This window comes from Nicotiana tabacum, chromosome 6 (assembly GCF_000715075.1).
Source record: "Nicotiana tabacum cultivar K326 chromosome 6, ASM71507v2, whole genome shotgun sequence".
NCBI lineage: Eukaryota > Viridiplantae > Streptophyta > Magnoliopsida > Solanales > Solanaceae > Nicotiana > Nicotiana tabacum.
Genome location: NC_134085.1, coordinates 10,763,683 through 10,791,608, shown reverse-complemented (window position 1 = coordinate 10,791,608; position 27,926 = coordinate 10,763,683). Strand labels below are relative to the sequence as shown.

The 27,926-nt window shown below is 37.6% G+C and overlaps 5 protein-coding genes across 5 annotated transcripts; 2 read left to right on the top strand and 3 right to left on the bottom strand.

Moving 5' to 3' along the window:
• Positions 1-491: 491 nt before the first annotated feature.
• LOC142181694 (uncharacterized) lies at positions 492-947 on the bottom strand. The gene has a single exon (XM_075255115.1). The coding sequence runs from the start codon at positions 945-947 to the stop codon at positions 492-494; it is 456 nt and encodes a 151-aa protein (XP_075111216.1).
• Positions 948-1,668: 721 nt separating this feature from the next.
• On the bottom strand, positions 1,669-2,325 carry LOC142181693 (uncharacterized). The gene has a single exon (XM_075255114.1). It carries the CDS (start codon positions 2,323-2,325, stop codon positions 1,669-1,671), a length of 657 nt encoding a protein of 218 aa, XP_075111215.1.
• A 772-nt stretch (positions 2,326-3,097) lies between these two features.
• On the bottom strand, positions 3,098-3,754 carry LOC142181692 (uncharacterized). Its single transcript, XM_075255113.1, has one exon. It carries the CDS (start codon positions 3,752-3,754, stop codon positions 3,098-3,100), a length of 657 nt encoding a protein of 218 aa, XP_075111214.1.
• A 7,811-nt stretch (positions 3,755-11,565) lies between these two features.
• Positions 11,566-25,959, top strand: LOC107772803 (dynamin-2A-like). Its single transcript, XM_016592274.2, has 22 exons — positions 11,566-12,005; positions 13,720-13,770; positions 13,896-14,016; positions 14,163-14,252; positions 14,342-14,403; positions 14,484-14,598; positions 14,750-15,092; positions 16,107-16,254; positions 16,979-17,080; positions 17,187-17,306; positions 19,136-19,219; positions 19,331-19,458; positions 20,509-20,593; positions 20,808-20,946; positions 21,414-21,490; positions 21,908-21,964; positions 23,457-23,610; positions 23,697-23,845; positions 24,067-24,180; positions 24,270-24,337; positions 24,837-25,006; positions 25,502-25,959. Exons 1-22 carry the CDS (start codon positions 11,868-11,870, stop codon positions 25,735-25,737), a joined length of 2,751 nt encoding a protein of 916 aa, XP_016447760.2. The 5' UTR covers positions 11,566-11,867; the 3' UTR covers positions 25,738-25,959.
• A 1,170-nt stretch (positions 25,960-27,129) lies between these two features.
• LOC142181691 (S-protein homolog 2-like) lies at positions 27,130-27,618 on the top strand. The gene has a single exon (XM_075255110.1). The coding sequence runs from the start codon at positions 27,130-27,132 to the stop codon at positions 27,616-27,618; it is 489 nt and encodes a 162-aa protein (XP_075111211.1).
• The last annotated feature ends 308 nt before the right edge of the window (positions 27,619-27,926 follow it).

Here is a 27,926-nt window from a genome sequence, read left to right as displayed (position 1 = left end):
AAAGCCTAGTTTATAATCATCTTCATGATTTAGGCTTTTGTATAGAAAAAATGTCTAGTTCCTTTTGTCTCTATATTTTTTAATGTATCAACCTTTGTACTATTGAAGCAATAAAACATCTTTTATATTTCAACGCAAATCGTCTTCTTTTCCTCATAGATATGTGCCTCTACACTTGGAAGAATTAATGTAATGATCCGATGACGCCAAACTTTTATTTTTTTAAAACTCATGCGACTGAACTTAGAATGAAAGTTTAAGTTGCCTATGTACCTCGGTGAAGAGGATCAAGTCATAACGTAGTTCAAAGGGATGAGTTTTTTTTTATGTCCTAATTTTTGCCTAGGCCGCCTCTCGCGAGGTTTTCAACCTAGCGAACTTATTTTTCTTTTTTTTTTCTTTTTTTTTGGCCGTACACAATTTAGACTCATGTGGGCCAGGAGTGTAGCAACGTACAGTTTAGGCTCATACATCAAGGAGCATCATGACTTTCATGGGAAGTACTGCTTTAGAAATTTTCCATTGATTAGACCAACTCTGAAACCATCCTTATCGACAATTTTGTATGCGCCACTTGAATAGGCTTCCTTCACAACATATGGCCCATCCCATTTTGAGGTAAACTTGTTGCATATGCGTTTGTTGAGGATTATGGGTTGTCGAACAGCTAGGACTAAGTCTCCCACTTGGAATGATTGTGACCGCACTTTCTTGTTGAAGGCTCTAGCTAGTCGAGCTTGATAGCACTCCAATTTTTGTTGTGCTTCCAATCTTTTCTCATCTGGTGCCTCTAACTCTGCTAGGCAAAATTGAGCATTCTCTTCGGACGTGAAACCTTCTTGTATTGATATCCGCAATGATGGAATTTGTTGCTCCAACGGCAGGACTGCTTCTACGCCATATACCAAAGAGTAAGGAGTTGCTTGTGTAGTAGTTCTGAAGTTCATCAATGGCGGCTCCCACGTTGATCAAAGGTTTTTTCAAGAGAGACGACTTCTCATATATGGGACCTTCAACCAACACTTGCACAAGAGAAGCAAACTATCATGCTCGAGGCCTAACAACAAGATATGTGGTCTAGAGATCATCACAATTACTGAACGCGAGAGACATACATCGGGAATGGCATCAAATGTGGAGACGTCATACAGAAAAGCATTTAAGATGCGTCAGCAACAAAGCCTAGTTTATAATCATCTTCATGATTTAGGCTTTTGTATAGAAAAAATGTCTAGTTCCTTTTGTCTCTATATTTTTTAATGTATCAACCTTTGTACTATTGAAGCAATAAAACATCTTTTATATTTCAACGCAAATCGTCTTCTTTTCCTCATAGATATGTGCCTCTACACTTGGAAGAATTAATGTAATGATCCGATGACGCCAAACTTTTATTTTTTTAAAACTCATGCGACTGAACTTAGAATGAAAGTTTAAGTTGCCTATGTACCTCGGTGAAGAGGATCAAGTCATAACGTAGTTCAAAGGGATGAGTTTTTTTTTATGTCCTAATTTTTGCCTAGGCCGCCTCTCGCGAGGTTTTCAACCTAGCGAACTTATTTTTCTTTTTTTTTTCTTTTTTTTTGGCCGTACACAATTTAGACTCATGTGGGCCAGGAGTGTAGCAACGTACAGTTTAGGCTCATACATCAAGGAGCATCATGACTTTCATGGGAAGTACTGCTTTAGAAATTTTCCATTGATTAGACCAACTCTGAAACCATCCTTATCGACAATTTTGTATGCGCCACTTGAATAGGCTTCTTTCACAACATATGGCCCATCCCATTTTGAGGTAAACTTGTTGCATATGCGTTTGTTGAGGATTATGGGTTGTCGAACAGCTAGGACTAAGTCTCCCACTTGGAATGATTGTGACCGCACTTTCTTGTTGAAGGCTCTAGCTAGTCGAGCTTGATAGCACTCCAATTTTTGTTGTGCTTCCAATCTTTTCTCATCTGGTGCCTCTAACTCTGCTAGGCGAAATTGAGCATTCTCTTCGGACGTGAAACCTTCTTGTATTGATATCCGCAATGATGGAATTTGTTGCTCCAACGGCAGGACTGCTTCTACGCCATATACTAAAGAGTAAGGAGTTGCTTGTGTAGTAGTTCTGAAGGTTGTCCGGTATGCCCACAAAGCTTCACCAATTTTCTCATGCCAGTCTCTCTTGTTCTTTGCAACAACTTTCTTCAAAAGGTTACCAAGCGTCTTGTTAAAATCTTTAACAAGGTCGTTGGCAGGTGCATTATGCATTGAAGACTTATGTTGCTTGAAATCGAAGTTCTCGCATAGAGTCTTCACAAGCTTGTTGTCAAATGGCATTCCATTATCAGTGATTATGTATCTTGGTATGCCATACCTAAAAATTATATATGACTTGATAAAATCGACAATAGTTTCCTTTTTCACCTCCTTGAGTGGAACAGCTTCAGCCTATCTAGAGAAGTAGTCTGTAGCGGCCCATATGTGCATTTGTCCCTTTGATGACTTTGGAAGCGGTCCAGCAATGTCAAGGCCCCATGCATCAAAAGGCCATGAAGTTATAGTTGGATGAAGAGGCTCTAGAGGTTGATGGATGTAGTTGGCATGAAATTGACACGCTGACATCTTTTGGCATGCTCCATGCAATCCTTCACCATCGTCGTCCAGTAGTAGCCCATCATCTTGATGCGAAAATGGAGCTTGGGACCAGATTGATGTGCTCCACATGAACCAGAATGTGCTTCCTCCATCACTTGGTGGGCTTCTTCTTTGTCAAGGCATCGCAAGAATAGTCCTTCAAAAGAGCGGCGGAACAATGTCCCCTTATAGAAGATAAGTCGTGGTGCTCTTCGTTTGATGTCTGTTCTTTGTCACAGATCCTCATGTAACTTTCCATGTTCAAGGTACTCTATCAGTGGTTTCCTCTAATCTTTCTCTTCAATCACTCGAACAGACGTATGATGGCTTTAATTGATTTGAAGATTAAGAAGTCTAAGAATAACCCATCGATGACACACATATACCTTTGTTGACTCATTCTCTCCAAGTGCCATGGTCGTGGCTAAGTTAGCCAAAGCATCGGCCCTGCGATTCGCTTCTTTTAGGATATGGTTTAAGAACACTTGTCGAATCTTTCAAGTAAACCAGAAGCATATTGATGGTATGGCAAGAGATATTCCTTCTTTACCTCGTAACTCCCCAAAAGTTGGTTGATGATTAGCTTAGAGTCGCCGTAGATCTCCAACGGTAGAATCTTCATGTCTAACGCCATTTCGAGACCGACGATCAAAGCTTGGTACTCAGAGGCATTGTTGGAGCATGTTTCACCTAAAACAATGGAGAATGGCAAGACTTGTCTTTCTGGAGAGATCAACACAATACCTGCCCCTACACCGTTACGACATGCGAATCCATCAAAGAACATTGTCCATGGTGGTAGTTCTTCAATGAACAAAACGTCTTCATCTGGAAACTCATCCGAAAGTTCCCATTCCGCCGGAAGAAGGTGATCAGCCAAAAAATTAGCTAGTGTTTGTCCTTTCACAGCCTTTTGAGGTGTGTATGTGATCTCGTATTGGTTAAACAATATGGACCATCTTGCTAGGCGTCCAGAAAGAACAGGTCGAGTCATCACGAACTTCACGGGATCTGCTCGAGAGATGAATTTGATGGTGTATGCTTCAAAATAATGCCTTAGCTTCTTTATCGCATAAAGTAATGCTAAGCATATTTTTTCAACAGGCGTATAGTTCAACTCAGCCCCTATCATAGTTTGACTAAGGTAGTACAAAGATTATTCCTTTCCTTCCTCATTCTCTTGAGCAAGTAGTGCTCCAAGTGAACTTTCTTGTGCCGCCATTTAGAGTATCAATGGCTTCCCAAGCATTGGCGCCCCTAACACAGGTGGATTCAGCAAGTACTTTTTTATGCTTTCAAAAGCATTTTGACATGACTGATCCCAATGAAAAGGGATACCTTCCTTAATAGGTGATTGAAGGGTTGACACAGTCCAACCAGATTAGAGATGAACCTCTGGATGAATGTTAAGTTTCCTTGGAGACTTCGAAGCTCGCTCAAGTTCTTTGGCTTGGGCATTTTCTGGATGGCGTCAATCTTTGCAGGATCAATTTCAATTCCACGATGACGCACAATGAAGCCAAGAAACTTTCCTGAGGTAACTCTAAATGCACACTTGCGTGGATTCATCTTCAGGTCGAATTTTCTTAACCTTTCGAAAACAATTCTAAGGTCTTCAAGGTGGTAACGCCTACTCTTCGTCTTTACCACCAAGTCATCGAAGTAACATTCAACCCTCTTATGAAGCATGTCATCAAAGATGTTTTGCATCGCACGTTGGTAGGTAGCACCAGCATTCTTTAGACCGAAAGGCATCACCTTGTAGCAATATATCACTTTTGGAGTTCGAAAAATAGTACACTTTTCATCTTTTGGGGACATTCTGATTTGATTGTATCCGGAGGACCCATCTATGAATGACATAGCTTCATGCCCTGTTGTAGCATCGACCATGAGCTCAATAACTGGTAGCAGAAAGTCATTTTTCGGACATGCCTTATTTAGGTCTCGAAAGTCAACACAAACACGTATTTGACCATTCTTTTTCTTGACAGGTACAATATTCGATATCCATGATGGGTACTTCACCTCTCGAATAAATCCCGCCTTGATAAGCTTGTTGACTTCGACTTCAATTTGTGGTACTAGCTCAGGTCGGAACATGCATTGTGACTGCTTCACAGGGCGTGTTCCACTTTTGATCCCCAAATTATGAACGGCTACCTTAGGACTAAGACCAGACATTTCTTTATACGACCAAGCGAAGACATATTTGTACTCAGTCAATAACTTGGAGTATTCCTCCTCTTCTTGAGGCGTAAGAAGTGCACTAATGAAGGTGGGGTGTGGATCTTCCGGAGTGCCTAAATTGAGTTCCTTGAGCTCATCCACCGTTGATTGTCCGCCATCTTCTAGTTGAGGGGGAGCCTCGTGTACTTTATCATCTACGTCAAGGCATGGGCTATCTTCCACAGTTATGTGATAGGTTTCCACAAAGTCTGACTTTTCTGTTTGACTTCCTTGGATAGTCGGCATGGCTTCTTTCTCTTTCCTACTTCTTTACGAGCCTGGAAAGTGTAAACAATGGTCCTCCTTTGCACCTTTAGTGGACCATCTGTGGATATTGATAAAATAGGCTTCCTCTTCATACGTGATGGGAAAGCACTACAAATTTCTTTGTCAGCAACAACTTCAAAATGATCCCGCTCCTCATGGACTTAATCCTTATGTTTTGCTAGTATCTTTCTAGATGATGATTTCTTTATGGTTCCCAAGCAACAAAAGACAGAGGTATTTGAGGTAGTGAAAACTTCCTTTAGATTTTTGGAAGATACACGTTCACCTTTGTGAGTTAGCCTTTCAAACACCGAAACCTGAGGGGTTGAGCCTCCAATGCGATCGAACACTAAAGTCCGTTGTTTTATTTTCTTGCCCTTAACTTCCTTCATATTCTCTACCGAGGTGTATTATTATGAAGCTATATCTTTGCTTCTCTTAGATGAAATTCGAAGAGGCTCTGCCAAACTGAATCCCAACCCATACTTTGGAGTGGTGACGTAGTGCCCTTGCTTTCTCAACTTTATTTGAGACTCATTGAGCCCATGTATCTTTTCACCAATGACTTCGCCTTTGAGTTCTCCTAGTCTTAATGGATTGGAGAAGTCGTAACCAGACTTTTCAAGCAGTATGAAGGCCTTAGGATCAAAGTGCCCTTTTATCTTATCAGCTTGGAGATTGCCTTTAGCAGACTCACAATTCACAGATGGGATTTGTGCAATTAGGACAGTCATATGCTCCTTCAAATATTGTATCGCTATGTGACTCATTTTCTTCTTTGCAATACATTCTTCTAACATGGGTTGTCCTTTCTTTTGACGCTCACGTGGAACATAGCGAAAAACTAGATGCTCCTTATCAATCTTTATTTGTATGTCACCTTCAAATAATGATAGCTTAATGGAGACTTCTTCAGTTCTTTTCTTAGACAGCTTGGCGGCAGTCTATTGAGCCTCGTTTTTTTCTTCTAAATTGACATCAGCTTCGTCGACTGATGATGGTCTCTCCACTTTCGGTTCACAAGAATCTAAGTAGAATTTTGGGTCTGCAAAGTATGACTCCATCTCAGCGAAAGGCTTGATATCTGCATCAATTTTGACTATCTCTTCATCCCTTCTGTACTTCAGACATTGATGCAAAGTAGATGATACCACCCCATTCTCATGAATCCAAGGACGTCCAAGCAACAAGTTGTATGATGTTTTAGCATCTATGATGTGAATCAGGGTGTTCGACTTCATCTCACCAATGGATAATCCCACGCGGATCATACCTATGGCTTGTTGTCCTCCTTGGTTGAAACCTTGGATTGTTAGGTTACTTTTGGATAGCTCATCGATAGAGATCCCAAGCTTTTTTAGCACTATATTTGGCATGATGTTGACAGCCGAACCATCATCAACAAGTATGCGATTGAGATGTTGTTCCCGAATGGCCCCTACAACGAACAAAGGTCTGTTATGTGGCTTAGACCCCAACAGCAAGTCATCATCCATGAAGGAAATTATTGCACAACATGTAATAACTTCTCTATTATCATGATGTTCTTGTATTTTCATTGGAGCATGCTCATCGTTGCTTTCCTTTGTTTCGTCAGTACTAGAAACTACATGAGTTTCACTAACGTGACCTCCATAAAGGAATTTTCCAGGAAAGAATTCATGTAATGTGATGGGCTTTCAGAACTTCGGCGATAAGGCACCATTAATCTGCTTGCTAATGGAAGATTTGATAATTCTTGGTGGTTGTATCCTATCCATGTCGTTTATTTTTACTCTTGGCTTAGGAAGTGGTAGCCTTAGAACTTCTTGATGTCTTCGTTTCTTGTGAATGACTAGAGTCTAACCCTCATCGTCTTTGTCTTTGGACTGAGTGTCCAACTCTAGTGAACTTTCAAGAGTTTTCCTTGGAAGATCAACTTCAACGGGCTCAAAACTTCCAAATTGTAAGAAGGCAGTGCCTGATACGTTATGCAACTTTGAACACTTATTTTCCTTGAGCGCGATACTTGCATGATTTGCTTCTGCAGTCTCATCCATGTCTATGATGATTTTTCCTTCACTTACAAGAGTTATGATTTTCTCCTTTAAGACGAAGCATATCTCTGTAGAGTGGCTAATAACGTGATGAAACTACAGTATTTCCGATCGCCAACTTTACCAATTTCCTCTAGCCTTTTTGATTCATGGAGATCGATGACTTTCTTGGTGAGCAATTCATCAATGATTGTGGGTACATCTGAATCTGGAAATGGAGAAACCTTCGCCTATAATTCCTTCAAAGTGGGACGACGTTTCTCCTCTTTGGGATATTGACTTGGGGTCTTATCCTCCTTCACCTTTTGCTTGGTTGTGACTTTCACGGAAGTTACTTTCACTGCCATAGATTCTTTGGTTTGGTGCTTTGATGCAACATTTTTCTTGAACTCCTTTCGATCAGCAAATGGAGATGCCTTTCCATGACTTGCGACTCCATGTTGTGCGCCCGCGTTGCAAGTTCATTAAAAATGGTTTGATTCCTTGTAGGATGTACAAAAGGCCCCAGTGCATTCCTTGAATGCACATATCCATAGTAGATATTTCTGAAAGACGATCCTTGCCGTCCAAACTTAACGCCTTCCAACGATTAATGTAATCCACCATGGGCTCGTCCTTCCTTTGCTTAGTGCCTGTCAACTCTATCATGCTTACAGTTCTTCGGGTACTGTAAAAATGATTGAGGAATTCCTTCTCAAGTTGTTCCCAACTATTAATGGACTCGAGCTCCAAGTCAATATACCAGTCAAATGTGTTCCCTTTTAGAGAACGAACAAATTGTTTTACCAAAAGATCATCACGCGTTCCAACATTGCTACAAGTTTCGACAAAGTGGGCAATATGTTGCCTTGGGTTCCCTTTGCCATCAAATTGATGCAGCTTTGGTGGTTGATAATTGGTTGGCATGATTAGACAATCAATCCTCTTAGTATAAGGCTTAGAGTAGTACAACGAACTTTGTGATGGTCCGCCATATTGAGCTCTGATGGTATTTGTTATCATGTCTTGCAATTGTTGGACAGATAAAGCCGCAACAGAAGTGGATTGCTTTTCCTTTTGAATGTTGAACTTGGAAAGTGATTCCTCAATAGCCATTTTTTGCGAGGTGGAGCCAGGTGAACGAGGAGGGACGTGGTTCGACTCTCCAAGTGCATAGGCCTCCAATTTGTTCATGAGTTGAGCGATTTGAAGGTCTTTGTCTTCAACAGATTTCTTCAAGACTTCTATACTCTATTCCATCATGGCAAACTTCTCATCCACGTTAATTGCGTCAGTCATTAAGGCGTTGACTTTTGTTGGAACTGAAGAATCCACCAAATCCTCAAATTCCCCAAGGTTAGAGGCTGTTTGAGAAAATTCGTCAAATAGGGAGAATAAGGTGTTGCCCCTAAAGATTATGGTTGCAGACGTCGTGTGAGATCTGCTATTCTTTGCCATCTCCAAAAAGGCGAAGTATTCGGTTCCATCCAAGTTACTAGCCTTGAACTTGCTTCGAGTGATTGGGCCAATATGACTGAGCTCAGCAGACGCGACAGCAGTAGCATCTTTGCATGAAACATCACACTTGTGGACGGCCATTGTAGCAGTAGATCTGAAGTTTGTAGTTTTCAACTTGCAAGAAGGAGAGATAAAGAGCAAAATTGGTCCCCCTCGGCGTGCCAAGATTTGTTTGTAACAAATTTTCGTAGTATGGAAAATAAACTACAACAAAAATAATATGAAGAAAAAGAGATTTTATTGATAAAATAATGCGGGTACAATTCTATTTATTCCCTTGATTCTCCTCTATGAAATTCTCCGTGATTTGAGGTCTTGAGAAGCGTCTTTCTCGAATGTAGGACGATACAGACCTCCTTGTGATGTATTTAATCGCCAAGAACGTCGAGCGGTACTTTGTTGTTTCGGTTTGATCTCCGGGAAGAACTCCGTTGACCACTCCTTTGTAGAAGAACTTTGCACTTGATGATTGATCTCTGTTTGCGGATGCCTTCACCAATTGCGGAATGCTCTCCTCCAACTCTAAATGTCCTCTAGAGAGTTATGTAACCCCTCTATTTATAATGGTAGATGATGGACAGTCCAGCTACATATGAACTCTCTTGCTTGATTCTAATTGGTTCATGTGAGTCATCAAACTTATCATATAAGCTATGTGATAAGCTTGCTTGTGATTGGCCAAGACATGTCATTTTAGACACTTGACAACTCTTGATTGGTCACTGTTTTAGACTGGGATTGCCACATCATTTCATATGTGGCGTCATCTTGTTGGCTTTGAGTTGACATGCCATGCCATGCCATGCCACTTGACACATGGCATGAGCCTGAGCCTTAAGATGGAATGGACCTTGGGCTTGAAATTGATAAAACGAGCTAATTTAATTTGTAAAGTTCAAATTAATTATTTAATCCAATTGAATTTAATTCAAATTTTGTATGAATTAGACCCAATAAATTTGATATGTCTGCAAAGGATATTCGATAACTTCCCCTTGAAGACAATCTAAGAGCTTGATAGTTGAATCTTTTATTTAAATATTTTTTGGTATTTGTCAAATGAAAAAGGATATCACATGCAGATCTTCACTTCTTATGTATTATGAAGATGGAAACTTTGTTTAAGGAAAAAGATTGTGCATAATTTTTTTGAATTATTATTAGTAATCTTAGAAATTTTATATGGGCTATTATATAGAAGTAATTTTACAAAGAGCGATCTACTACTAATATAGTTGTTACTATTATATGTAAAAAACTATTATAGAGAGGTAAAATATAACTTAAAAATTTGATTCCGTTGACGGCTTGACTTTTATAGTAAATTGCTATTATATAAGAATGTTGTTATAGGGATGTATGACTATAATTTTATTTGCTGTCTAAAGCAGTACTTCCGTTACCTAATAATTGACACACTTCTAGTTCAACACTCCCCCTCCCTCATCTCAAATAATCTTTCATATTTTTCTTTTATACGTCCCTTAAAAAAATATTATTTAGCAGAGTTTTTTGATTATTTTATTCTTATTTATATCTTAGGATATAATCTTTGTTCATTAAATATTTACTCCATAATTGAGAAGTATTCTTCAAGAATAATTACTACTATTAAAGGTAAAAGAAAAGAATTTTTTTGAACTTCTAAAATGGTAAATAATTTGAGATAGTTATTTTTAGAAAATAACAACAACAAACCCAGTATTTTTTCATAAGTGGGGTCTGGGGAGGGTAAGATGTACGCAACCTTATCCCTATCCCTGGAAGGGCAGAGAGTTTGTTTCCGATAGACCCTCGGCTAGAGAACGACTGAAAAAGAAAAGGTAATTGCAACAAGTAGGAATAACAACAAAATAAAATAAGATTGAATCCAAGAATGCAGTCAAACTCTAGGTAGTAATAAGCCATTTATGAATAAAAGATAACATACTAACACTAATGCTAGCGAACTGAGTAAGACAAAGAGAAACGCTCGACTACCTACTAACCTTCTACCCTAATATTTGACCTCCACACCCTCCTATCTATGGCCATGTCCTCAGTCAGCTCTACCTGTGCCATGTCCCGCCTAATAACCACTCCCAAGACTTCTTAGGCGTACATCTACCCCTCTTGCTACCCACCGAGACTAACCACTCACACCTTCTAACTGGGGCTTCTATACTTCTCCTCTTAACATGTCCGAACCATCTCAACCTCGCCTCCCGCATCTTATCCTCCACATGGCTCACTCCTACTTTTTTCTGAATAACTTCAGCCCTAATATTATCCAACCAGGTATGCCCACACATCTACCTCAACATCCTCATTTCAGTTACTTTTAGCTTCTGAATATGAGAGTTCTTGACCGGCCAACTATTTTAAAAAACACTACAGATAATTTGAGATGGATGAATAGTTCAAAAGTAAGCTAATCATAGACTAATTAATCTTTAAAAATATGTTTGTTAATTAATAAGGGCAAATATATGCCATTTTTGTAAGGACGAAAGCATAATGAACCCCGACTATTAATAAAGGGCATATTTAGACTATTTTTGCAAAATTCTTGGACTAATTTGATCTTTTTCCTTTTCTAAAGTGTCCCTTGGTAGGCAACTAGAGTCGAGAGCGACGGCCAGCAGCCAACTGCTTCGACTTCTGGTTCTAGTTGGGGTTTTAACCGAATCCAACAGTAAAAAAGAATTAACCTTGGTATATCCAAAACTGAGTTCTTCTAAACTTTTTGTATTTTTTGGTACTTTATAACTTTTCTTTTATATTTATGATATATTTATTTTATATATAAGTTATTTATCACTCAATCACGATTAAGCAATATGAATTTATACTTTAATTTGAATTATTTTACTTGGGGTAAATATTGGGTGCGGGTAAATCGTAAATAGTTATCCATCTACTACTAGTATTACACAACACAGCTATTTCAGGAAACCTTCCTCCGCTATTTTTGAAAACTTCTCTCCATAATATTATCATTATTATTTCTTTCAAAAACTTCAAAACTTTTCAAATCTCTCTCTCTCTATCCGGTCGTCACGCGTACATCGGAGTAAAAACCCTAGCAATTTCTACACATATTCTCACCGTTTTTACTTCCCTTTGACTCAGATCCTCACTCATTCTTTGCGCGAATCTAGGTTTTTTCACTTTTCAACTCCGATCTGTGACGATCGCGTTGCGTGTTTTCTGTTTTGATTTTTGAAGACAGTAAAAATGGAGGCGATCGAGGAATTGGCACAACTATCAGATTCGATGAAGCAAGCTGCGGCTTTGCTTGCCGACGAAGACGTGGATGAAACTTCTTCCAAACGGTCGTCCACTTTTCTCAATGTCGTTGCTATCGGTGGCACTGTAAGTTATTTAAGTGATTAGGTTTGCTAGTTGGTGCGTGCTGATTCGATCTGTGAAACTTGCTGTTTTGTGATTCGTATTATTCTCCGACGATCTAGGGTTGAATTAAAACCATTGGATTTCAGCTAAGAGTAGTTGATAATAAACTCGAAAAGAAGTACTAGTGGTAGTTGAGATTGCAATCTTTTCGAGGGGAATTTTACTATTAGTTGACTAGTGGAGGATCTAATGTATGAAGTTGATATTCTCTGTATTTTGTTGGCCTTTTTCGTGTTTTGTTTCAATTTGGTTTTGTAGATGCTTGCTTCAGTTTATTGTCAGCGAATGTTGCATTGAATAAGCTGAAATTATTCAATATTAAGGTGACTGACTATTTCTCTTAAAAAAATCCTTCCATAGTTATTGTATCATCAAAGATGTACGCATGTGTCCAGATAGTTTCTTACTATCCTGTGTGTGAAGCAAAAATGGAGAATTGGTTCAGCCCTAAGTTGCTCGGATTCTTCATTTTGGGTGCTGCACCCGACACGACGCGGGCGTGGAATTCATACCGGATCTGGTCAAGTGATTTTGGTGCGGAGAAATTTGGGACATATACAATGATTTTTGAAATCAAAGTAAAAGCTAGGGTTAAATTGAAGAAAATGTAATACCTTTTATATAGAAATTTCTATGTCAGGCATTTTCTTTTTATCTCGTTCTTGGATTTTCCTCTTGATCAATATTTTCTCTTTCTCGGAATACCTTGTAAATTTTCCGCATAATGTCGCATAGTTTAGACATAGTTTCAAACTTTATTTTTAGATATTTGAATTATGTTTAGGCGAATCCTTGCCCCCGTATCCATACCCCGAATCTTAAAGTTTATATCACGAAGGATCCGACCTCTAGATTCACACACCTGTATCGGACACCCTCACCCGAGTCCGAGCAACTTAGGTTCAGCCTGTGAAAGGGTGTACAATTAGCTTGAGCATACATTTAGAGTAATGTCTACCTTTCTAGTGTTTTATATAGAGTTGCTACTAAAAGCAATTATTCTATCACATAAAGCGATGATGTGATGCAAGTTCAGTAGTTGCAGAGCCGGGAATTTTTAATATGGGATTAAAACAATGTAAAAATGTCATAGCATAGGTAATTATGAGCCATGAAGATTTATATGAACATCATTTGATCCCATTTATATGAACATCATTGATCCCATTTCTAAGAGATGGAAAAAATGGTGAGACTTCATAAAATTTGGTAGAACCTCTTGGAGTACTATTGTTTCAGTGTCTTTCATCATAATATATGTTCACTTATACCTCAAATATAAAAGCAGAAGAAAAAATTTAATTAGTGCAGAATGGAACTTTACATTGTTTCATGGCTTATTTCATTCAATCAATTTAGAAGATATTTTGGATAATTTCTAGAGAATGTTGATTGGTATAAATTATTCTTGACTTGGCAATGCATACTCTTTTGAACTGCTTGTCTAGAGCATTAGTAATTTGATTGAGTTGTGAGATTGACGATGTGGACGATACTATTGAATGTCTGTCCATTAAAAGAAAGTCTTTTTTGTGACAGGGATATGACTGTCTGTTTAGCTGCATGGTCTTGTTTATTCCACCATGAACTTTTGTGCATGAGGTGTTAATACACAAATTGCTCTGTCAATTGTTGTGAAGATATTGATGCATTAAGTTGTGCAAACTTTTTACAGGGTGCAGGTAAATCAGCTGTACTTAACAGTCTAGTTGGACATCCTGCTTTGGTATGGTTTTCTTGCTGTGCAATTGGAATGCTATTTTTCATATCTTATTTTGCCTGGTGAACTCTTAATCCCAAGTTTCAAAATCGTAGTGCTTTTGATGCCTAATACGATCCTTATATTCACAGCCAACAGGTGAAGGTGGTGCTACTCGTGCCCCCATATGCATCGATCTAAAACGAGATAGTTCGTTGAGCAGTAAGTCAATCGTTTTGCAGATCGACAGTAAATCACAGCCAGTGTCTGCAAGTAAGTTTCTTAGAGATCTTGTGGGTTTATGAGGAATGCTAGTCTTTTACATGAATGAGAAGCTGATCTCTGAAGCAAGAGAATGGATAATCAACCAGTTCTTGTGTCTAATAAATAGATTAACATTTCTTGTTTCATCTGTGCAGGTGCTCTTCGACATTCTTTACAGGATAGACTTAGCAAAATTTCAAGCAAAAGTCGTGATGAAATATATTTGAAGCTACGAACAAGCACGGGTAAGAGACTTAATTGGAGACACTTGTAAACCTACCTATACTGGTTCCTGGCTTTCCTTTGATTTACCTTTTCTTTTTACTGCATACAGCCCCACCATTGAAGCTGATTGATTTGCCTGGGGTTGACAAGGGAAACCTTGATGATTCATTGGTGAGTATTTATACAAATATGATGGTCAAATTTGTCAGATAGCTTAGACTTCATACTTACCGAGATATCTTTTGAAACAGACTGAATATGTTGAGCACAATGATGCCATATTGCTGGTCGTAATATCTGCTGCTCAGGCACCTGAAGTTGCTTCATGTAAAGCTATCAGAATTGCGAAGGAGTATGATAGTGAATGTAGGTCTATATTTCCCAGAATGTTTTGTGTCTTCCAGAGATAAGAAAGAGTGAAATGGGCATTTTCTATTTCTAGCTGCTCATCCATAATCACACTGTCTGTTATATATATGAAACTCTACACATGTTTGCTTTATTTCTGTTCCATTAGGTACCAGAACAGTCGGTGTTATTAGCAAGATAGATCAAGCAGCTTCAGAGCCAAAAGTGCTTGCGGCTGTTCAAGCTCTTTTGTCGGGTCAAGGACCACGAAGTACAGCTGATATCCCCTGGGTTGCCTTGATTGGTCAATCTGTTTCCATAGCTTCTGCCCAGTCTGGAAGTGTTGGATCTGATAACTCATTGGAGACTGCATGGCGAGCTGAGAGTGAAAGTTTAAAATCTATTTTGACAGGAGCTCCTCAAAGTAAGCTTGGTAGGTTAGCATTGGTCGAGACCCTTGCTCACCAGATACGCAATAGAATGAAAGTCAGACTTCCAAATCTGCTTTCCGGGTAATCTCACCTGCTTGAATGCCTCTATTGTTTTTTCATACAAAGATCTAACTATCCATTTAACTTTTTCTTTATCAGCAGAAGCTATTGATTGTGAAAAAATGGTGTTAATCTCTTTGTTTTAGCTACACCATAGTTTCGAATCAAACCAATTCTATTTTCAATTAGAATTTTGTCTAATTTGGAAGTAAAATTACCTTTATCATTTTCGAGGTACAGCAAATCATACTTTTATTGTTATTTCTAAAGCTGGAAAAAACTGTTATGCTAATAGAGAAGTGCTTGAAAAGTAAGGCGAGCCACTTAATTTTTGAGCAATCAGGAAATAAGGTGATAGCGAGTATCTGATGGTAGTGTGAAATTTTGATTTTCAGAGAAGAATAAGATAGCTCTTTTAAGAAAGATCCGGATTATTTACATTGTCAAATAAAATAGAGAATCTAGGTTTTTTTTACTTACCTTCCTACTAATATTTGATATGATTGGTGACGCGATGCCCTTTACAAGATTTTTATTTTTATAATTTTTTAGGAAAACTATCAAAGTGATTGGATTTGTCCCAATTCCTCCATCCGTATAATGCCATTATTAATCAAACTTTCTCTCTCGAATATGGATGAATATTGGTGTGTTCTGATCGTTATGCTTACTTATGTCATCTATTGACCCTTTCTTTTTCCTTAATTGATGTCAAGTTGTCAACTAATGACTCTAGATGCTTTAAAGATCGATTTAGTTCTGGACAGAAGATCAAGGTGAACTGTATATTTTTTTTCACTTTCGGTGTATAGAAGCCCTTGTAGAAGATGCAAAGTCTATAGCTGACATCATTGGGGCCTTGTAACAACCACACATTTTTGTTCTTTTTTTGGGGCTCTTGTAACTTTATTTTCTTTTACCACAATCTTTGTGATAAGTGCTACTTTAACTTATTTGTAAAATATGTTGCCGTCTCAAAAAGAAAAAAATTTGTGTGCCATCAATTTATTCATACTTGCGAGTTCGCTCCTGCAGGCTTCAGGGGAAGTCTCAAGTTGTACAGGATGAGTTGGTGAGGCTTGGGGAGCAAATGGTTAATAGTGCTGAAGGTACCAAAGCCTTGGCACTTGAGCTTTGCCGTGAATTTGAGGATAAGTTTCTGCTGCATATCACTGGCGGCGAGGTGGGTAAAATATAAGAGAACTCTTAATTTTCTTATTCAGTCTTTGCAATTGCAAATACCCAATATTTTGATACTACTTTTTGGCAGTATATTATCGTTGTTTGGCAACTAGCTTTTATTTATTAAGGTTTACCTGCAAAGAAATTTGGTGATACCCTTACTGTGAAAAGTACAGTGCTTGTATTATTCAATATATTGTGCTTATAAAGACTGTTGAAAATTGTGTACCTAATGTGTGCAGTTCAAAAATATATGAACACGCCGAGGAATGTCGGATTATCCATATAGATTTACTGTTTGGATTAAGAAAATCCTCTTTGGTAGATATGATAGCGATGTTCATGCTTCAATTATAATTTTTTACATGTAATTTTTGAGTTCTCTTTTTTTCTGTTTGTCTCTTTGTGTAATTATTTTCTTAATCTCTTAAATACCTAAATCAATCTGTTGCTCATCCTATGTTTTCTATGTGCTGCATTATCTATCATATATGGACTTTGTTTAATCTACTATGTTGTCCTACGTTACCCATACACCGCATGATTTGCGCTGTAGGGTGTCTTTTTTGACTAATACCCCTACCCCTTCCCTCCTCCAAATAAAGAAGAAGGAAAGAAAAGAGTTGTCCCTTTGATATATATGTTACAATACATCTGTTATATAGTTAGGGTTCTTAAATTCTTCACCATGCATTCAGATTTTAGAGCTCTTTCGTTTCTTTCAGGGTGATGGATGGAAAGTGGTTGCAAGTTTCGAGGGGAACTTCCCTAATAGGATAAAGCAGCTCCCCTTAGATAGACACTTTGACATAAACAATGTCAAGCGGGTATTTATTTTCCACCACTAGTTTTCAATAATGTGCATTTTCTCCTATACCGCCGACTGCAAGTTTGCTCTTTGTTTATTTGGTAATTGTTTTTGCTTGCCACCAGATTGTGTTAGAAGCCGATGGTTATCAGCCTTACCTGATTTCTCCCGAGAAAGGGTTGAGGTCTTTGATAAAAGGTGTCTTGGAGCTTGCAAAAGAACCTTCACGTCTTTGTGTTGATGAGGTAAATTCTATTAATAAATTAACTCATTAATTTAAATACTTAATCACCAAAAATTACAAAAGTACCACGCACAACATTAAAGAGTCTCTTAACTTTTATCATTATGCAGTATGACAAAGTCTCAAAGCGTATATTCGCCTAGAAGAAATGGCAACGTCTTTTTTTTCTTTGCCTTTTGGAGTTGTCCTGATGTTTTATGCTTTTACTTTGTGAGCTTGGTTTTTTTATACCCGTGGTTTCAAGACCAGTTTGCTGGCACCTTACGAATAATTACACGAGATACATTCTATCTCCCACCAGTAATAGATATGAGGTAATTCTGTCCACCAAGGCTTGGACAGACGGATGCGATCGCATAGTGTTTTTGCCTACACTAGAATTTTAACCTGAAACCGTATAGTTTTCAACCCACTTCATTAGCCATTAGGCCGCACCATTGGGTGCCTGTGAGCTTGGGATATTAACATTGTAAATTGTAATTTATTATTATTAAATTAAATGAAAATAACAATAAGTGAGGTTTGATAAGAAGGATTTTCAAGTACCTTGGGTATGTAATCCAAGGTAATGAGGAGATTGATGATGATGTCACACATCGTATTGGAGCGGGATGATTGAAATGGAGGCTTGCATATGGTGTTTTGCGGTTGGCCTTGTAGGTTTCATCCTTGGCTTCTATGAGAGTTGATTGTGTGGAGTATGGAAATCTAGAATGTGTTGTGGTTTCAAGAGTTATGGAAGAAGTTGAGAGTTTTTTCTCCAGGAAAGTTGAGCATGGAAGTTTAATTAAGCAATTTGTTGGATTCTTGTTCGACGGGGCTATGAGATGGGAGAAATGGTGCCTAGTTGATCTTTATTGTGCATAGTTTGGGTTTCTGGCGTAATTTGACGTGGATGGGATTAAAAGTGGTACTTTTTGATTGTTTTTTTTTTGCTTTTTCCTTGTGTGGTAGTGGCTTTGATCATAGAGGGGAAAGAGAAGACAAATATGGAAGGATAGCTTTAGGCTTCGTATCGACAATGAACATAGTGGTTCATGTAGTTGATGGGCGAACTTGGAAGTGTTAAAGGAAGATAGTAACTGAATTTTCCAAAGCATTGGGCACCTTTCTGTATTGTGAATAGTCAATGAGAGGTGGTTGTGCAACCCATCCCTTCTTTTAAGGGATGATGACTAGTGAGAGCCAAGTCGTCGAAAACTCGGAATTCTCAAAAGTTTTTATCTGCCTTTTGGTACATGGTGGGAATAGGATGCCAAGGGGCCGATGAAAGAAGATGTTCTTTTACGAGTGTGACTTCTTTGTGACTATCCAAAAAAAGAAAGTGGTTCTCTTTGTATTTGGGCTTGTAGCTCTATGAAGACGCATGGCGTTGTGTTCTTTGGAAGGAAACGTATAGGAGAGCCTTGAAGGTGTTAAAAAGCACTCTGTACATTTGAGGAATAGCCTCATGATTTTGGTACACCCACAAGGACCCTGTTTGTATAGTTGATTGGATGTCTTTCGTAGATAACTACAATCTTTGTGGTTTCTCTATTTTTCGGCACACTGCTAGTATATGGGAACATTTCCCAAATCTATAAAATTATTACTGTCAAAAAAATATTTGGGCTCTTCTAAATGGTTGCACTCTTGAGTTCCATCTCTAATATATTTCTCTATTTTGCTATCCAAAAAGGAGAAAGAAAAATGAAAAAAATGAAGCAGCAAGTCTAACTGCTAGGTTCTTATATTGTTGGATATTTTCCTTGGCTATCAGGATGTGTTTCTAGTTTTTCAAGCTATGCAGTTTTGTTCTAATTCGAGCTCTCTATGTGAACCTTTACATAGGTGCACCGTGTACTTGTTGATCTTGTCTCCTCTGCTGCAAATGCCACTCCTGGACTTGGACGATATCCTCCTTTCAAGAGAGAGGTAGTGATGTCTAGCAACTCCAGATTCTCTTTTCTAGTTATTATGAACACATACAAATTTTTGTGGCAGCTATGACGACTTTCAGTGAAAATATTTACTTGGTTATACTAGGTTGTAGCAATTGCTTCCGCTGCATTGGATGGGTTTAAAACTGATGCCAAGAAAATGGTAGTTGCCCTTGTCGACATGGAGCGAGCTTTTGTCCCCCCTCAACACTTTATCCGCTTGGTGCAGAGGAGGTATGTTTGATGATTGTCTAAGAATTTAATACTTGTTTTCATTTCTTAAAGTATCCCTATCAAATACTTTTATATCATGTCTACATGTAATTTGTTTCAATATTTCATCATGTTGGTCCCTGTATCTTAAGCTTATTGTTTTGTGATACCAGAGTTCATGATGATCTATGAGATTGTACTGTTGACATAGATATTGTAATATCGGGAAAATTGATTGCAATAAGCAGGAAATATAATGCACTTTTGGTGTAGCTAATAGAGTTGGAATTCTGAAATAACTTTGAATGTTTTGGCTTCAATGGTTGGACACATGTTTGTGTTCTTTTTTTGTTCGCTTTCATCATCTTTTTGGTGCTCAATTATTGGATGTGGTTGATACTGCACTTCACTTGCTTAGAGGTTCTTGTTTCATGCAAAGCAAAGCTTTAAATCTCACAATGACAAATGCTAAGCGGAGACATAAGAATGCTTATCCTCCATTTATAATAGCCATCTGTGAACCTCCTTCAATCACTAGCAGCAATGTATCCTTTTCTTCTGGGAAAAAAAATCTTTCTCTCTGCTTCTACTCCCTTTTGCTTTCTGTATATGCTAGCTCAATGAGGCACATGGGCCAATCTGAAGATGTGCAAAACATGTTGGTGTTAGTTCTTTGTAGCTACTAACAGTTTTTATATGGCCAAATCCTGATGCACAAATTATATCGCATGTCTAAATGTGAGCGGAAAAATTGAAGGACATACAATTAATCTTTTTTTTTTTTTTTTGCATCTTTACGGATTATTTGAGGTCAATCTTTTCATGGCATTGCTTTTCTTCCCAGGGATCATTTGCTTTGTTTTTCTTGGGTTCTTTTATTCAGTGTAGAGTGTTATAACATTGGGGAAATAAAGATGGTTGCTTCCAATGTTCTTTCCTAAAAATATCGTCTTCTTTTCTTGAAATTGCTGTATTTGTTGGTATGGCTAGTGATTAGTATAGCAGGTAAAAACATACTCATGTTTAGCAAAATTAAAGCATTCTCATAACGTCTACGCGGCTCTTTTCCAGAATGGACAGACAGAGACGAGAAGATGAGCTAAAGAATCGGGGTTCGAAGAAGGCACATGAATCAGAGCAATCAATATTGAATAGGGTAATCAAGATTCTTTTTCCCAAATGCTTAAGACTATTATCTCATTCAACTCATTATGATGTCTTGCAAATCATTGCCTTAGGAACTTTACCTTTTTATTCTTTAAATTAGTTTGTTTTCTCCGTATGCATTTCTATGTTCTGCAATTTTTCACTTAAGCTTATTAGTTGTCTTCTCTGTACTGTCTTCTAAGTGTCTTTAATTATTGATTTAGGCAACTAGTCCTCAAACTGGAGCCCAGCAAGGTGGAGGAAGCTTGAAATCTATGAAAGAAAAACCCAGCCAGCAGGACAAGGATGCATCAGAAGGCTCGGCTTTGAAAACAGCAGGGCCTGAGGGAGAAATTACCGCTGGTATCCATTTCTTTAAATATATTTCCTGTTTTAGGAATTTTGTTTCCTGTGTTCCCTTTTAGATGAGAGTTATCATTAGTATGAATTTGCATAACTGGAGGCAAAGCCTAAATACAATACATGTCGTAGTGTCACATTTCTTTTGGTGTGAGTTCACCATGTCTGTGTGTGGGGAGCTCACAAGTATATTCAGCAAATGAATGGGGATGTTTGTGCATTCTGTTCTTTTTGAAATTGTTGTTTGACCAGCTGCCAAGGTCAAAGGTGGATCAATTCTATATTCTCCCGGTCGATTTTCTCGGAACGTGTAACATTTGTTTCTTTAATAGGTTAAAAATGGTTTTGATACCATTAGAAGCAGTAATATGTAGTAATCTTGAAAAAATTGGTGGTAATTGATCCTTACTCGTCTTCTAATTACCTTTAGTTTAAAACTGTTATTTATCAATAGCTTTTGTAACTGCCAGGTTTCTTATTGAAGAGAAGTGCCAAAACAAATGGGTGGAGTAAGCGATGGTTTGTTTTGAATGAGAAAACTGGAAAGGTCAGTAGGTGATGCTCAGCAATTTTTTACACGAATAGAGATAACTTGGCCTTCTACTACCAACTTGATATAAACTATCGACATTGTAACATAATGTTATACCTAAAGGCTTGATAAAATCTACATCCTTTAACTGCAAAGACAAGTGTGGTGAATTTTGGGATTTCTCTCTTTTATCAAAAACATATTAAAAAACTTCATCAATAATTTTGGATTTTTCTCATTCACCATAAGGAACTTAACCTAAAAAGCAGGAACATTTACATGAGGCATTAACTTTGTTGCTATAGTGTTTCCTTTTAGAGCGTTTCAGTCATATTGGTTATTCTCTTAAAGAAAATTTGAACCCGGAGTTAATTTCTGTGCGAACTATGCTTAAAGTTTTGGTGATACCTCTAATGTGAAATCTCTTTTCAGCTTGGATACACGAAGAAACAAGAAGAACGTCATTTTCGTGGTGTCATAACGTTGGAGGTATGTTATGTCTTTGATTTGCAATATGGGTTATGGCTTAAACTTAAATATATCCTTCGGCTTTTTCTTAAATGCAAATTATATTAATTTGAACGTCAGAATGGGCATAACCATAGAGAATCTGCCAGAAATTCACGCACAAAATTATGAATAGGCAAGGCCATTATGGATACTTGAGCAAAGTAGTGATAAACAAGACCATTTTTGAGTTATATCATGATTCTTCACTCCTTTCCCTTGGCTATGGTTCACATTCAAAAGTTTGTTGATTTTCTTTCCAGTGGGGTTAATACACAACAACAACAACCCAGTAGAATCCCACCCAGTGGGGTTAATGAAACAGCATATTCTCGAACTCCCTTTGCCTTAAGATTCTTTTTAAAGCTCTTCTCTGTTCCTTCTAATTGCTTTCCTTTTTGTTTGAATTCATTAAACAAAAAGCCTCTCATAATTTGCTTCCTTATTTAAGCTCATCAAATTTTCTTACAGTGCCACATTCAGCGTCCCAAATAGGCACTCTTTAAGGTCTGCACCATTGACTCTTTCTAGACTGTCTCCATTTTCATGACCTGATTGTCAGTGATTGAAGTTGGTTTGCTTACTGCAGTCTTTGTTCACTGTAATTTGATGGACCACACACTATGATTTGGCATCACACTTAGGGGTCGTTTGGTAGGATGTATTGGATAAGCTAATGCATACATTAGCTTTGTGTATTAATAATACATTGTTTGGTAGACATTTTGAACCTATGCATTAGTTATGCAAGCATTAGTTATACATCCTATTTGGTATTATCCTATGCATAACTAATGCATAGAAAACAATGGTATTAGCAATGCAATGGGTTTTAATGCATGCATTAGCTTAGTTAAAGACAAAATTGTCCTTCAAAATTTATGCTTGATTAAAATATGCTAGTTAGTATATTAATGCAAGTTCAAAATAATCCAAATAGTGAAAATTAAAATTATATCCCTAGTAAATAAATAAATACTTAACATATTTCCTTTTTTATAAATAAATATTTAATTTTATTTTACAATATAGGTAGACAAATAAAATAATTTTTTTTAACTTTCATATAAAAACATTTCTCAATATATGTTTCTTTTAAAAAGTTAGAGTGTGGACTAGTTTTGAGGGCATTTTTGTAAACAAACAATTCTTTTAGAAACTGTGCAATGCTTTAATACATCAAACCAAACAATGAATAAGAAATATGTCTGCATAACTAATACCAACATAACTAATGCAAGCATAACTAATACCAGCATTACTAATACATCCTATTAAGCATTATTCTTATGCACCCTACCAAACAACCCCTTAGTAATTTGGCATAAACCCCTAGCAGCTGTATCATCATTTTTACCTCTGTTTTGGGTTACATAGTCCTGTGCCGCTAATGCTTATGCTGCTTCTGTATAAAAAGGCTAGTATATCGAACCCCTACTAGTTTACTACAATAACATGGTCGTGTGATACACAGGAATGTAATCTTGAAGAAGTTCCTGACGAAGAAGAAGCTCCAGCACCTGCCAAAAGTTCCAAAGACAAAAAGGCAAATGGGCCTGATGTTGCAAAAGCACCCAATCTTGTATTTAAAATTACGAGCCGGGTTCCATATAAAACAGTTTTAAAGGGTATGCTATCTCTGGAAGCCTTTGCTATCTCCCTGTTTGTTTTGTTATTTTGAATAACTCAGAAGAAAAAATATAATTGGTTGCAGCACACAGCGCTGTTATCTTGAAGGCCGAGAGTGTGGCAGATAAAATGGAGTGGTTAAGTAAATTGAGAACTGTCATCAGCTCTAAAGGCGGTCAAGTTAAGGGTGAATCTGGGCCGCCTATCCGACATAGTCTTTCAGATGGATCTCTTGTAAGAAACTAGACATTGATTTCACTTGTGCTTCCCGAAAAGGGCCCTTGTTCAGCAAATAATTATCCTTTGCTTATAAAACTTTTTCCTTGTGATCTTCATGTTTGTTTTTGTACTCTTTCTGATAGTTGTATTTCAAGTCTCCTGTTGTGGTTTTCTTAAGCTGTGAACTAATTTCCCCAACCACTTGTTTTTAGTTTATTAATTTTGCTGTGTTTTAGGAAACAATGACTAGAAGACCGGTGGATCCTGAAGAAGAACTTCGATGGATGGCTCAAGAAGTGCGTGGTTATGTTGAAGCTGTTCTAAACAGTCTTGCAGCCAATGTGCCAAAAGTCGGTCTTAATCTTGCATGTCCTGTACACTTCTCCTTGTTCATTCGTGTAAAGCCATCTCACATGGTGCATTGTTTATTTGGTTTCAGGCAGTTGTTCTCTGCCAAGTAGAGAAGGCCAAAGAAGACATGCTTACTAAATTGTATAGTTCTATCAGGTAAACAGTCCAAATTTTCCGTGCGGATTTTGTTTCTCAACATCTTTCATCTGCTGTGTCATGTTGTATTTGCTTGTCTGACAGTAAGGATGCTGTTGCAAATGGTCGTAAGATAATGGCCATCATCTAAAGGACCACTTGCAACTGTGCTTTTCTTCAGCAATTTGAACAGCCATCTTTCTAAAAAATTATCAAAAGCCACATAGAACTTATTTCCTATTTCAATACGAATTTTTCCTTTTAATCTGTTGCACCACACAGCAAAGTTTCTATTCTTTTTTCAATAAATTGGTAGAAGGAAATATAAACTTTCAATTTGGCCAACAGGAGGAGTTGTAACATGGAAACCTGCAGTTGCTGCAAGAACCTGTGTATTAAACCATCATCCTTAGAGACTGTTTTTGTTTGTTTCTTCTGGGTTTATTATATTGAGAAGTTCATTTTGTCGGTATTTGCCTGGGTAAGTGTATTGATATTGTTTTGACTTATTGGATTTTAGTGCCCAAAGCACTGCAAAGATTGAAGAGCTGCTCCAGGAGGACCAGAATGTAAAACGAAGGAGAGAGCGCATCCAGAAACAATCTTCTCTTCTTTCTAAGCTTACTAGACAGCTCAGTATCCATGACAATAGAGCAGCTGCTGCTGCCAGTTACGCAAATGGTGAAGCAGGTAATCATCCCTTATAGGTTGCTCATTTGTTTTCCTTGTCTGAGGACAATTGAAGTCCCACAAGTTTTATTTGTTTTATTACTTTATTTGGGTTTGAGTGAAAATGTTTATTATCTGTTAAATTAGTTGAAACAAACTTCCCATGTACTTTTGAAAGCATTATGCTTCTTAAAGTATTTCTATGATTGCTGATAGGTCTTAGTAGCTAATACTTCATGTTCAGCTAATTTCCAGTTAGTTCCTGGCTAGCTTTGTGTCTCCCTTGTCTGGATTCTGTTACACTCAAACTGCAATTTGGGGTAAATTGATGCCAGTGGTTAATAGCACCACCTCTTTTTTATCTCCTCTCCCTGAAACCCGTGGATGCCATATCGGGTGTTGACTTATTCTTTCATTTCTGCAGGTTTTGGTTTGTGAAAGACCATATTCTTGTCTTGTTGAGGTATTTTAGATTTTGCACTTCTCAAATTCATATTGTGCGCTTTATTTCTGCAGAAAGTAGCCCAACAGCATCAGGCCCGTCATCTGGTGATGATTGGAGATCTGCATTTGATGCTGCTGCAAATGGCCCTTCTAGTCTCTCTAGGTATGGGTCAGGTGGTAGCAGTCGCCGCTACAGTGAGGCTGCTGAAAATGGTAATGCAAATACACGCTCGAGTTCTGCTGGCCGTCGCACCCCTAACAGGTTGCCGCCTGGCCCACCACAGTCTGGATCTGGTTATAGATCATAAATTAGGTAATTTTGAGAAGATTGATTCATATATATTCTTGTTGGGGGTGGTTGCTTGTTCTTGTTCTTCACGGTGAGCTCCTTTCGATTTCGAGCATGTTATACTAGTAGAATTGGTATACACATCTTTGTAGATAGATGTTGCAATTAAATGTCATCCTCCCCTTTTTTTTGTCCTGGTTGCTGGAGTTTGAATTAATACAAACAATGATTTTATTGAAAATTTCTTTTCCTCGGACATTTTCTTCTGTATTTCAAATGTATTGGTCGCTACTATATGTAATTTTCCCATATAGTAATGAAGAAAGTATATTGCTTTCTTTTTGTGCCATCTGACTAACGTAACATCTTCTGCCCTTGCCAATACCTAAATTTATTCCTAGAAGTTTTATTAGTCCCAAAGTTCCCGCTTGTTGATCTCGCCTCATACTGGATGCAGCTGTATATTATTTCAATGAGCACTGAATCTGGACACATGCTTTTCAAACATTAGTTGGGTATCGAAATTGAATATTGTTGAAAATGGTATTCCGTGTGTATGAAAAACCTATTAAATTACCTGTGAAAAGTTACCAGTAACTCTGGACTTGATATTGATAGTGTCCTGGCAAATGTCACGCTAAACTGAAATACACATCGAAGGTAAAATGATTGGAGCACGTATTTCTTAAACAACTTTGTAACAAGATGAAAGTTAGTCTTGCAATTTCAAGACTAATCTACTTGAAAAGTTTGTTGTACAAAATGAACCTTATGCTGTTTAGGTGTTTTTTTGACTGAACACCTTAATCCAAAGGTTAGAGTTCTAGGCGATTTGTTTCTGAAAACCAAAATAACATGAGTAGGAAATTGAACCTAACCCAGAAAAAAGGCTTACAAACTGAAATTGTCGATAAAACACTAATCTCAAAATTAGAAAAACATGCAAACTCAAACTGAATATGATAAAGACATCGAATTATCATATAATTGGTTTAATTAAGTTTATTTTGGCTTACTACCATGTACTCCATTGTCATCAGCAATAATCATTTTAAATTTGGATTTTGCATAAATAACTCTCTAAATAAGACCAATTCTCACTATGTTACGTCATAATCACACAATTATGGCAGAAAAAGAAAGAATGAAAAACTTAACATTTATTGAACCCTGTTGCGAAATCTATAGAGTGTAATCTGTTGCAATTTGAATATTATTAAGTAACTATCTAAAAACCCGCTGTCTTATCTCAAATTATGACAAAAGCAAAAATAATTTATAACTTCTTGTTTGACCATTTACTGAGAAGAATAATTAGCCTGCATATATATTATTATACACAACGTGTTTCCCCTTAAAAGGGAAGATAAAACTCAGAGAAAGAGATTTTATCAACTTGTATACAAAAAACATGGGCTGCATTTTGTTCAAGCAGATTTTTTGCTTGTTCATTTTAACATTTTATTTTACACAAGAAATCAATGCTACTGGTAGGGAAGTTGTCACTGATATGAAAACCAAATCCAGACTTATACAGTTTGGTATTCCTCCTATTTCTGTTCATATAATGGACCGTATTAACGCGACGTCTCCTCAATTAATATTTCATTGTGCATCTGGAGACGACGATCTTGGATATCATTACCCCAAGTTTAACCAAGACTTTATGTTCACATTCGGACTGCATTTTTTTGTAGAGACAGTTTTCTTCTGTCATTTTTGGTGGGGTTCAGAAGACAAAGCATTTGAGGTGTTTAGAGACTCAGGGGCATGTGCAGATCATGGAGGACTTGATACATCTGATTGCTTTTGGATAGTGAAATCAGATGGCTTCTATTTTACTAATGTAGATCCAGATTCTAATCCCTCTTCTATAACCAAAATTTATGATTGGAAATAATTTATGTTCTCTATGTTAGCTATATGTATTACTCCTGAAAAAGATTATTTCTAATTTTATTCTAAGTGCTTCTCTGATTAATTAGCTGTATTACTAGTAGTTTGTGTTGATGCTAAAATCTACGGGGGATCGAGGATAAGGCACTGGCATCAAGCTCTTGATTTGTCATTTTTTATTCTAGTCCTAAAGGTGGCTATCGGGCCGAGTTGGCCCAGTTCCGGACCGGACCGGATTGGTTTCCGACCGGATCGGACTGGCGTATAAGGGGTCGGACATGGGCGAGCTGATCAGGGAATCGGTCGGTGCCG

What these genes read in the sequence shown, in the direction of transcription:
- LOC142181694 (XM_075255115.1), bottom strand. Translation starts at nt 947, where the DNA reads ATGAACTTCAGAACTACTACACAAGCAACTCCTTACTCTTTGGTATAT.
- LOC142181693 (XM_075255114.1), bottom strand. Translation starts at nt 2,325, where the DNA reads ATGCCATTTGACAACAAGCTTGTGAAGACTCTATGCGAGAACTTCGAT.
- LOC142181692 (XM_075255113.1), bottom strand. Translation starts at nt 3,754, where the DNA reads ATGATAGGGGCTGAGTTGAACTATACGCCTGTTGAAAAAATATGCTTA.
- LOC107772803 (XM_016592274.2), top strand. Translation starts at nt 11,868, where the DNA reads ATGGAGGCGATCGAGGAATTGGCACAACTATCAGATTCGATGAAGCAA. An exon ending in TCGTTGCTATCGGTGGCACT is followed by an intron (nt 12,006 to 13,719) that starts GTAAGTTATTTA and finishes AACTTTTTACAG; the next exon opens with GGTGCAGGTAAATCAGCTGT. An exon ending in GAAGGAGTATGATAGTGAAT is followed by an intron (nt 14,599 to 14,749) that starts GTAGGTCTATAT and finishes CTGTTCCATTAG; the next exon opens with GTACCAGAACAGTCGGTGTT.
- LOC142181691 (XM_075255110.1), top strand. Translation starts at nt 27,130, where the DNA reads ATGGGCTGCATTTTGTTCAAGCAGATTTTTTGCTTGTTCATTTTAACA.